Source organism: Canis lupus, chromosome 26, assembly GCF_011100685.1.
Source record: "Canis lupus familiaris isolate Mischka breed German Shepherd chromosome 26, alternate assembly UU_Cfam_GSD_1.0, whole genome shotgun sequence".
In the NCBI taxonomy this organism is placed as follows: domain Eukaryota; kingdom Metazoa; phylum Chordata; class Mammalia; order Carnivora; family Canidae; genus Canis; species Canis lupus.
The window spans coordinates 38,161,434-38,173,453 of record NC_049247.1 but is presented as its reverse complement, the minus strand read 5'-3'; the positions used below and the strand labels follow the sequence as shown (position 1 = coordinate 38,173,453).

At 34.6% G+C, this 12,020-nt stretch overlaps 1 protein-coding gene across 1 annotated transcript in view; it reads right to left on the bottom strand.

The window, feature by feature from the left end:
• Positions 1 to 12,020, bottom strand: part of PTEN (phosphatase and tensin homolog) — an 84,112-nt gene that overhangs the window by 28,919 nt on the left and 43,173 nt on the right. The window contains exons 3-4 of the mRNA NM_001003192.1: positions 5,811 to 5,855; positions 11 to 54 (exon numbers count right to left, since the gene is read on the bottom strand). Of these exons, the coding sequence (NP_001003192.1) occupies positions 11 to 54; positions 5,811 to 5,855 (89 nt within the window). The remainder of the gene's footprint in view (positions 1 to 10; positions 55 to 5,810; positions 5,856 to 12,020) is intronic.

Below are 12,020 nucleotides of genomic sequence, written 5' to 3'. Positions count from 1 at the left end.
TAATACCTACCTCTGCAGTTAAATTTGGCGGTATCATAATGTCTTTCAGCACACCTAAAAGAAAAGTTTAAATGTGACCTAGTTATTTTTTGCACTGGCAAAAAAAAGTAACAAACATTTTCTGAACTGTTTTAATGGATCAGGCATCACACTGTTTTGTATTAACTATTTCTTTCAATCCTACAAATCCTATGAAGTAGGCAGTGTCTTTATCTCCATTTTACAATTAAGGAAATCAAGGCTTAAAATGTTAAGTGTATGCAATCATACCTTAGCTTACACACTTGCTTAAAAACTTGTGATGCCACAAATGCACAACACTGTAAATTCAGTTGCTGCATCTGTACCTTCAAATTTCATTTATGGCATTCTGCATGCTAAGGGAATTTATTTTTGATTTCACCAAGTATATACAAACAACTATTTTCAACATTGTCTTCAACTCAGAGTTGAACATAGTTTTCTCAAACTATTATTTTAAAAGCTATTATTTTTAAAATAGTAAAATAAGAGTAAAAAAAAGTAAAAGAATCTACTCAAAAACACTCACTAAAAAATTTTTAGGCCAGACCTTTCTCTCTTTAGAGAAGCCAAAGGTCATCTTTTTCAATAATCTCTCAGGTTAATGAGTTTTAATTAAAGTCTGAGAGTAATGAAAGAGTAATAAGTAAAATAAATCTACAACAGTAAAATGTTGACTCAGCATTACATATAGAATACTAAAATTTGTCTTTTTTAATGGCAGTGACATGTTTGTCATCATGTACTGGTTCACTCATGATTAATAGGTGTATTTATAAATATTAATAAGGCTCTGAAAGGGATCCTGTACTTTAGTCTGTGGTCAGCAAAATAATGGTAACTACAGCTACTAACCAAGTGAGATGTTTTTTAAAAAATTATTTCAAATAAAAAAAATTATTTCAAATAAAAACTTAGCATTTTAAAACAAATAAAGGTCTACAATCCCTTAATCTCCAATTCCAAAATCCCAGAAGTTTGAGACATCTAACATTTTATGTTAAACTATGACAAACTCAATTGTAGCAGAACCTGAGTTTATGACACTGTATGCATTCTTCAACTAATACACTTAAAGAGTCAAACACTTCATGCTAGGTACTGCTACAAAGCCCACTGCTGTGTTATGTAATACAAAGCAGTATATGCTTCCATATTACCCTTCTGCAAGGGGAAAAATCCCGAATGCTGAAACACAACTGGCTCTAAGAGGTTCAAGCAAGTGATGGTGGTAATACATTTTACATTTAAGGAATTCTAAAAATATCTGTATAGTTCATCTACTTCAAACAGTTTTAAATCCAAATCCATATGAAAGTTGAATCATAAACAAATTAGAATCCACCAATTTCTAACTTGTCAGACCTGAAATAAATTGACTTTCATACTACTGCTTAAAACAAAGATTTTCCCCTTTTTTTGCATATTATAATTTAGTATATTGAGTTTTGCTCAAAAAAAACTTACTTAGTAATGCCATATGCACATTTATGTATCTTTGCTAAATAATTTCATACTTACTCATACACAGAACACAACAGGTAAGAGGAAGACTGACCAAGAAAATAGTCATGTTTTACATTTTCTTTAGTACAGACTAAAGAAGAGGTCTGATTAACAGTGAAGAATCCATAACAGAATATTTTATAAGGAATCATATAAAGATAGGATTCAGAAGGTGAGAGAGAAGGAGTAAGCTAGGAAATAATTCTAAGAAGCTGGTCTCATGGCAGCACAACAACAAAAAAAAATAAACATTCTGACTTTCATGTAGCTTTAGTTCTCTAAAATTCCCATGCTTCTTCAGAAGCTCATGTTTGGTTTGATAAACATTGCTTAAGACTACCATCATAAACTGATTCTCAAATATTACTGGTAAGAGGAGGAAATGGAGGAGAAGTGGAAATGAGCTATATTCCATGTCTACTAGATGTACACACGTTACAAAGGAGTTTCCATGTTTTTTAATTTCATAGTCACAACCATGTAACAGAAAATATAATCTCCATCTTAAACGTGAGAAAGCTAAGATTTAGAAGAGCATTAAAACCCTTGTCCCAAACTACAATATGCAAGTGGAAGGGACAGGACTCAAACCCAGTATCTCTGGTTAAAAAGTCAAAGTTTTTCCAGCACTGCTCCATACTTCCCATTTAAAATAAAAAATTGCCACCAACAGTTTAAAAAAAAAAAAGCAATAACAAATTCTACCCAAAATCAGCCTTCCTACAAGAGTAGTATTTGGCACAAAAGATAGAACAAAAAAGTGATCATGAAAACATGAAAAGGTTATGAAAATCTCTACAGGTATGGATACTGGGGCCAGTAGTGATGGAAGCGATCTGGAGGAAGGGTTGCTAGGGTAAGAATGATGACTCTTCTTAACTGACAAGTCTCTCAACAAGTCTTCATTACAAACCAAAATTGAAGATACATAAATGGAAAATGGGATTTGACCGAGACAAGTATTAGGTAGATATGACCATTTATACTTCCTTATAATTAAAATTCAATTTAAAAGATACCACTTTAAAAAATCTTCACCTTATATTGGCTTACATGAGACAAGAGAGATGAAGAAGCATTGAAAGAGTTTTTAATGAAGCAGGAGACAGAAGGTGAATGAAGAGAGAAGACTACTAACAGGAAAAGCTTCCAGAGAAATGAGACTTGCCAAAGACTCAGCCAGATAAGTAAGTCTCCTCTGTAACTCTCTTCAACATCACTAGCCCAGCTTACAAAAGAAAACTTAACAGGTAAAAATTAACAGCTAAAGGTTCTTCACCTAATGACCGAGAGCTATATGCCAAACAGAAAACACGATGATATACAGTAGTAACCCTTTTTTTTTATTATTTTTTTTACAGTAACCTTTTTAAAACAAATATCCAGTGATCATTTAAGCTTCTCAAAAAGAAAGGCAAGAACTGTATTACACCTCTATCCCCATCCCCCCCCTTCCTCTACCCCCACCGGCCTAAAGGTTATAGAGAGGAACTTACAAAAAATGAAATACACACACTTGCACAAAACAAACTAATTTACTAAGTATCATCATACACGAATTTAATTAATGATATTATGCTAATTTTGTCCTTTCTTAAAATAATTTACTAAATGTTTGATAATATAAAGACATAAACAGGTAGTCAATTATTAAAAGTCCGTATTAAGAACTGTTCTTCACCCACATGTTATAACGGTCATAAAAGGTTTAATTTACCATTAAATACATGTCTAGTGTACATATCTTAAGACTTTTCAATTTATATATGTTTGCAAAGGCATACATCACACGTAATTAACATCCCCAAAATAAAAGAAATAAAATAGAAACATCTGCTGCTTGCCAGACCCACCTACCCAGAGCCAGAAATACAAACAGGGTAGAAAGAAGGTGAAGAATGAAAAGTGACATCAGAACTCAAAACATGCCACAACCTGGTAGTTCCAGAAATTTCTGAAGTAACATTTCCGGGAGGTTAAAACAAACAATGACAACGACGATGACAACAAAACCAGAAAGGGAAGACTGGCAGAAACAGTGGGTGGTCTGCTACCATATGTACCTGTGTGACCTTGTTCAAATCACTTAACCTCTCTATAGGCCTCAGATTCCCCATCTGTAAAATGAGAAGGTTGGACTAAATGATCTCTTTCAGGTACTTTCCAGTTCTGAAAGTCTATGAGTCCGTTTAGTGGAGTGGGGAAGGGGAGCCGAAGTGTATAGGTATACACACACACACCAGAAGCTACTCTCCACTAATAACCAGACAGTTCATTAACTCTGGGGTCCAATGTTTAGAAATACAAAAACAAACGGGCAGCCAAGTTCCCAGACCAGCTCCCGATGCCACCTTTAACATGATAATGTTAAGTGAACCACAGAAGTGACAGTGCAACCCTGCGTCCTAAATTCTGGAAGCAGGAAGCCACTGAATACAGGAATGAAAAGAATTTCCTTCCCTTTCTTTGGATATAATGTTAAACTCGAATAAAATTTTTAAAAAGGTAGAATTTGTCTTTGTATCTTTCTACCTTCCTTCTGGGACTCTAAATGCCTCATCTTGAGAGTCTGAACCTGACATGACTCACTTAATGGACTGCAGCTTTTGACAATTTTTGTCTTGGGCTTTTTTTCTTTTTTTAAACTTAACTTCTGAATCTAGTTTTTCAAAAAGTATAAAGCTTTGTGGTTTTTATTTTCCTCCACGGAAACATTCTGGCATCTGCAACAAGGTTTGTCAAAGGAGCTTAATCAGAATGAGAAGAAGATATATGCACGGATCATTTGGACCTGGGGCCCATCTACAGTCACGTCTCTGCAGCACCTTTGTCTTTCACTTTGTTCCCTGTCACCAGCACAACCTACACACACACACACCCCCCATAATCTGACCATCACACACTGATTATCTGCCATATTCTAAACACTACAACATGCCAACAAGCCTCTTCCATGCCATCCACTCTGCCCACGATGCCACGCCCTTCCCCACTGGGAGGCCTGCAGGACAGCCTCTGCAGATTCTTTCACCCCAGCTCCAACATGCCTTTCTTTATTGAAAACTTTCCTACAGAATACAAGTACTATTTCCACTGTTCTCCGCACAGCTCTCTTCTTTACAACAGTTCCTTCTTCTGCAACACCATGTCCACCTATCACACCAGACTATAAACTACACAGACTGAAACTGTATCTTATTCACCTCTTCCACCAACAAGTTTTACGTTTTAGGATGTCTACATGTGGCAAACACAGCATTAATGTTTGCTTCTTTGTGAATCTATGGAAATTAGTGAAAACTCATCAGGAGAAATAATAATGGCGTCTACCTCACTCTCAGGTTTTCTAAGGTCTTACCAGGTCTTATCAGAACAAGGCACATACAACCTTCTATCCTTTTTAGTGATGATTTAAATGCCCCCTGAAGGCAGAAGAGGATCTTGCTCTTACATTGGATAAATAAATTCTACAGAAACTGTGACAGTGAATTAGGAAACATAACTTCAGATTAAAATTTTTCCTGTTGCATAATTTACAGACATCATATAGGAAAAATAAAAACCAGATAGAAAAATAACACATTTTATATATCATTTTTTAAAAGGTAGAAAATGGTTATTTTGGGAAGGAATAATAGTCTTTTAAAGGCAAAAATGATAAAATATTTTCTTCCCATTTTTTTGTTCTTTTTTTTCCTTTTCACATCCCTACTCACAAAGTCAGAAAGAAAAACAAAAGGTTAAAGATAAGCTAGCTGTACCAAAGCAGGCAATCCTTACATCCCTGCACCAGACAAGACAAACCACCCAATTCAACAATTTTACGTGACTTATTCATGTTATATACAGTTACAGAATAACTTATGTTATATACAGTCATTTCAATCAAATGACCCAAAGACATTAACAAAGAATAAACAAAACTATACCCACTCTGAAGCGTACCTCCATGGAAGATGTTATTACTACTTTAACAGAAAAGCTCTCCTGTGAATTACACTTCAAGTTACTGCATGGTTATTGGCTCAAAGATGGGCTAGATGCCAAGTCATTTAAAGCAGATCAAGTAACGCGAATGTATGCCAACATTGTTTTGACCTCATCACTACACTTTCAGAATGACCTAACAATGCTCTTAATCAGACTTCTTGGACTAATTGTTTTAGGAACACAATTCTGTTAAAATGTATCTTTAACTCTACCTGATTCTACAAGGAAATAACTTTCACTTAATAGTTATTTTAGAAGATATTTGCAAGCATACAAATAAAAAACATACTTACAGATTGTATATCTTGTAATGGTTTTTATGCTTTGAATCCAAAAACCTTAAAACAAAACAAACAAACAAAAAGCCACCATTAACAAAAATGAGCTAACATTTGAAATTACATTTATACTATTGAGAAAACCTAAAAAAGATTCCATTTTTCCTAATCTCAAATACCATTTAAGAAAAATATATAAATAAATTCCAATAAATATTCCCTTCATGGGCTTACTCTAGTAATCAGGTCATCCTTAAATAATTATTACATTACACAGATTTATACAATCTGAAGTAAAGCCAGAGCTTTTCATAGAATAAATATTTTCATAACCTTCTTCTCTTCGTTCTAACATTATGAGGTTGGGTATTAAGAAATAAGTTATTTAAAAGGTAGTGTTAGCACTTAGCTCAAGTTCACCTAGCTCATACAGATGTGTGAGAAACAGGTGCAATCGAGTAATCTTAAAAATAACCCTGAAAATTAAGCCATCATTTTCTTTCAAACTAGAAATCTTTTCACATTTGAAAGATGCAAGTAGTAACTATTAACTCTATACAAAGTTCATTAAGTACTTTCACATATATCTTCTCAGTCGACACTCAACAAATATCTGAGAGACAGAGTGTATCCACATTTTACAAATGAGGAAGTAGGTGTCAAAGAAATTACAAAACTTGCCCAAGGTCATACAGCTAGTTAAGTCAGAGAATCAAGACCAAAGACCTCTCCCTCCAAACAATTAAGAAACTACACCAGAGCAACAATTACAGCCAACAAAAGTACTTCCCACGTGTTTTTTTTTTACCATATTCAAGTCCTTTACACATATAAATATGTTTACTCTTAGGAGGTAGGTAATGGAGGAGAGGAATAGAGAACAGAATAAAAAGATAAAAACAAAAGAAAAGATTTAAAAAGATTTAAAGTCCAGGAGTTTCAACACATGAATAGGAGTTCCAGAAAACAGAAAACATAAGGAGAAGAAATTCAAGATACAATTTAAGAATAATACCCTAAACTGAAGGAATTTCCAAAATCAAAAGATACAATGAGTATTCAGCAAAAATGATGAAAATAGACCCAAATACAGGCATGTACAGCTCAGTGAAATTTCTGAATACTGAAGAGATAAACACAGAACCCTAGAAGAAGCGGGAGAGGAAAAGGTTTCATAAAAAGAATCTGGACTATAAATCAAGTGTGAATATATAATAAAGGCATTTTTAAATGAGAGAAGTCTCAGTAATTTTGCTGCCTACATATTCTCTCTCAGGAAGTTACTAGAAGACATGTTCCACCAAAACAAGGGTGGGAAACCATGAAAGATGACGATTCCAGGAACTGAAGAGTCCAACTCATGAGAAGGGAAAAAGGAATCCCCAGAATAATGGTGAAGGAAAGGAACATCCATCCCAAGCAGACAGTTATACCGCAAGCCTAGTGAACAACTGACCCAGATCAGGATGGATCAGAAGGCTCCTTCTGAAGAAGATTAAATCAACATAATGCCAAATATGCTGGAACATGTTGAGAGATTTATACAGTTTAGGGTTAAAGTTAAGAACATAGAAACTAAAGAAGCAGAGAGAGAAGGAGAGAGAGAGAATTTTAACTCCAAGTATAACAAAATGTTCAGGAAAAAACAGTTTATACTACTTCACTTAACTGTAAATAGCATTTATCTAGTAATAATCACATAAAAACCCAAATCTGATATAACCAAAAATACAATACTACTAGAAGGAGGGCTGAAAATATGTATGTAGTTGGGTAGAGGGGAAAAAGAGTTCATAAATTTGGATGTGAAAAATCATGCCATACAGTAATATGCGCATTACTTGTAATTTTGCCACTAAGTGAAATGATGCATTTTTAGGTCACTGTATAACTATTGCAAATGTCAAAATTTATTTACAATCAACACTTTAAAGTAAGTCCTTAGACTATAAATAGACTTTGTTTAATGTGTTAACTATAGTATTTTATCAGATATTTGCTTTTTAATATTTTCTGTACGATTATAACCAAAATGAACGTAACAGTGACTTTCTCTTATATCAACAAAACATTCTCTAACGGATTTAGTATGACAAGATGAGTTCCTCTTATTTCTGCAGAGTCAGGCCCTCCTTCCATAAACCACTCAGCAGTTTCTAGAACAGGCTCGTTCCTTGCATGAGCACTGTTTCATCAAGGGCTTCAGGTCACTAGTATTTTTTTTTTAATGGTATGCTTTCATGTTTTCATTCCTTGATACGCATTCCTATCAATATTATCTTTTATTTAAATTTATTGAGAACATGTATTAAGTACCTGAAATTGCTCTTGCTTCCCTAGAATAAGATGATTTATGAACTACTGTCTCTGCTATCAAAGTAAGAAAAGAGTAATCAACTAGATTATCAGTGAGAATAAAGTTTAGCTGCGAGAAACAAAAGGGAGGGGGCCTCATAAACAAATACGCTACTAAATATACTAAATACACTACTCTCTCACATAAATTTCAGGATTAGTAGTCTACAATTGGTTGGGTAGATTTGTTTCATCAAGGACTGGAGCCCAGGACCCTTCTATCATATGCTCAGCCAACATGATAGTCCACAGTCCAAAACAATGTGCCATCATATACATAGCAAGAGCAGACGATAAAGGAAAGTTCCTTCAGGAACTTCACTTCTACTTAAAAACAACAGACCTCAAGTTATTACATTATCAAATCCAGCCACAGGGAAAGCTGAAATTACCACGGGCATTCTGGGAAAACATGTACACAGCAAACAAAACAAGCATTCTATTAATGAAGGGGAAATGAAGATGATCACTGATTTTCTCTAGTTTTTCTATTCTCTAACTTCAATTATCTCTAATCTTGATTTCCTTCTGCAAAACAAAAACAAATGACTAATATTAGTATAACAGGTGTACTTCTAATCCTAACTTAAAATCACTCTAAGAAGGGAGTCCATTTGCCAAAAAGGGACAATGGTATAAAAGACTAAGAATTCTTGCTAAGGGGCAGAGGGAAACAAAGGAAATTACTACTTTGTGGTTCTGGTGGTGGTGGAGAATAAACCCTAGAGAACAATGTTTCATTCTAATATTTCACGTGTACTTTTCTTTAAATATTTAAGGTATGTGTCACTTTTTACGATTTTTTTTTTTTAAGATTTTATTTATTTATTCATGAGAGAGACAGAGACAGAGGCAGAGACACAGGCAGAGGGAGAAGCAGGCTCCATGCAGGGAGCCCGACGTGGGACTAGATCCTGGGTCTCCAGGATCAGGCCCTGGGACTAAGGCGGTGTTAAACCACTGAGCCACCCGGGCTGCCCTGATTCTTCTGTTTAGCCCGCTTCTTCAACTAACCAAAGCAGCACTGATTTCTGCTAAGACGACTTCGATTCAACTATGAATATATTACAGAAAAAAGTGGTGCTACACACTCTTGGACTCTTGTCTTGTACCCTCTTATCAATCCCTATGCCATTTGTACTTTGGGAATTTTTCTTTAAACTGAGATAAAATTTATACACGGTGAAAACAGATCTTAGGTATACAACCAACTCAATCAAGACACAGAATACTTCCACCGCCCCAGAAAATTCTCTCACGTCCATTTGCAGTCAAACCGCACTAAGCTCCCAAGGCAGCTAATATTCCCATAGATTAACCTGTCCTATTCTTGAACTTCATATAAATGTAATATATGTAATATATATGTAATATATAATATGTAGTCTTTTGTAACTGGCTTCTTTCATTTAATCTAATGTTTTACAGATTTATCCCTGTTACACGTACCAATAGTTCATTCCTTTTATTCTAAGTATGATTCCATTGTGTGGCTACACAATCATTTGATGGATATTTATGATGCTTACAGTTTGGGGCTTATTATGAATAAGTATATAAACATTCTTGTGCAAGACTTGTGGGGACACACATTTTCTTTGAGTAAATAAGTAATAACTCGAAGTGGAGTTGCTGGGTCATAAGGTAGATAGGGTAGGTGTATATTTAGCCTCATAGGAAACTACTAAAGAATTATACCATTTTACAATCCTATCTGCATTTTAAGAGTTCCAGTTGCTCCACAGTCTCATCAATATTTGGTGCACAGTCTTTCCAATGGATATAAAATGGTATCTTTCTTTTTTTAAAGATATTATTTGTCAGAGAGAGAGAACACAAGCAGGGGGAGCGGCAGGCAGAGGGCAAAGCGGGCTCCCCGACGCAGAACTCAATCCCAGGACCCTGGTATCATGACCTGCGCCTAAGACAGACGCTTAACTGACTGAACCACCCCGGCATTCCTATAAAATGGTATTATTGTGGTTTTAAATTTCCTTTCCCTGATGACTGATATTAAGCATATTTTCATTTGTTGATTAGCCATTTTTATACCTTCTTCTTTGAAATGTCTGTTCAAGTCACAGGCTCATTCCCCAACCCACCCCCAGTTGGATTAACTGGTTTTTTATTATTGATTTATAGAAGTCTTTTATATATTCTGGGTAAAGGTCTTTTATCAGATATACACATTGACATAAATATTTGCTCCCTATCTATGACTTGTCTTTTCATTTCCTTAATAATGTGTCTTGACAATCAACAATTTTAAATTCTGATAAAATCCAATATATTAAATTTTTCTTTTGTTTAGAATTTTGTACTCTAAGAAATCTTTCTCTATCCCTAGAGTTCACAAAAATACTCTTATGCTTTCTTCTTGAAGCTTTATCCTTTTAGCTTTTTCTCAGTTTGCATTTTAATTTGGTTCAAAATTCAAAAATTTAGATAAATGCTAAGGATAACTGGGATAACCGAGACAAGAACAAATTATCTGAAGAATAGTAACTATAAAATTCAGAAAACAATAACTCATTGCTAAATGTCATATCTTTTCCTCCAAGGGTTCTTGTTTTTGGGGGGGGAGAAAAAATGAATAAGCAGGAAATGATCTGCAAAACATAATTTTCTCACAGAAAGCCTACAATTTAAATGTGAGCAGAGAAAAAGGTGTTTTGAAGGATTAAAATTCACTTTTAGTTCATTCTGGGTCTATAACGTTAAGTAATCCAAATACATAAATAAGTAAAGATACACACATCCTATAGCCCAATCCAGGGAACACGATTCACACGTGGCAGGCCTGCACACATTCTGAAGTGAGGTCAAAATACCAAAATGGACACAACAGTTATCAAAAGTTCTCAGGGAGAGATGGAGGCTTTCACTATACACCTTCAACATTTCTGCAACTGTGCTGTCAAGACTTAAGTGTACACTACTTTCAAAAGAAAAAAAAGTTTCCTGTCCTACTTTATTTTCCAAATAAGTACAGAATTGAAGTTATATATCACATTATTTTACCTTCAAAAAGTGGGCTTGATGAGCTTAGAAATCCAACTGCTTTTGAACAGTGTATTTTAGTTTACCTAAATATTTTCATATACTATTTTTGAATTAGAAAAAAATGGAAACCAGGTTTTTTTAAGTGTGACAACAGTCCTCGAGAAATAGTTTTAATGAGATTCATGCAATTCTTGTTTATAAAGACTCACAAGGCTTTTTAAAAATTATATCTTCATTCATACTGAGCCTGTCCTGAGGACATTTAAAAAAACTATTAGCATATACTATCACAAAACCGCAAATCTGATCTCAGTGAAAAACAATGATTAACTAACAAAACAATTTGTTAAAATGCTGATAAATGCTCTTTAAATCCCTCATACAGGCACAGCCATAAAATAAAAAGCCCAATTTTTAATCCCATCATGACACTTACTGTGTTACTTCAGGTGCCTAAAATTATATTCAAACCCAGTTTTTCATTCTCTTTTAAATTACAAGTATTATTTATCAGAGGCACAAGTGCTGAGAATTTCTGCTTCCCACTCCTACATTTTCCTACATTCCACTCATGAAGTACTGAGAACTTACTAAATAAATAGCCTTAATGATTTCTTTTAACATGCATTTTTTAAAAAGATTTTATTTATTTATCCATGAGAGACACAGAGAGAGAGAGAGGCAGAGACACAGGCAGAGGGAGAAGCAGGCTCCCTGTGGGGAGCCCAATGCAGAACTTGATCCCAAGACCCCGGGATCACGCTCTGAGCCAAAGGCAGAGGCTCAACCACTGAGCCACCCAGGTGCCCCTAACATGCATTTTTAAAAAATCACCTTAATTCTAGAGGTGACCTTTCATAAAATTAA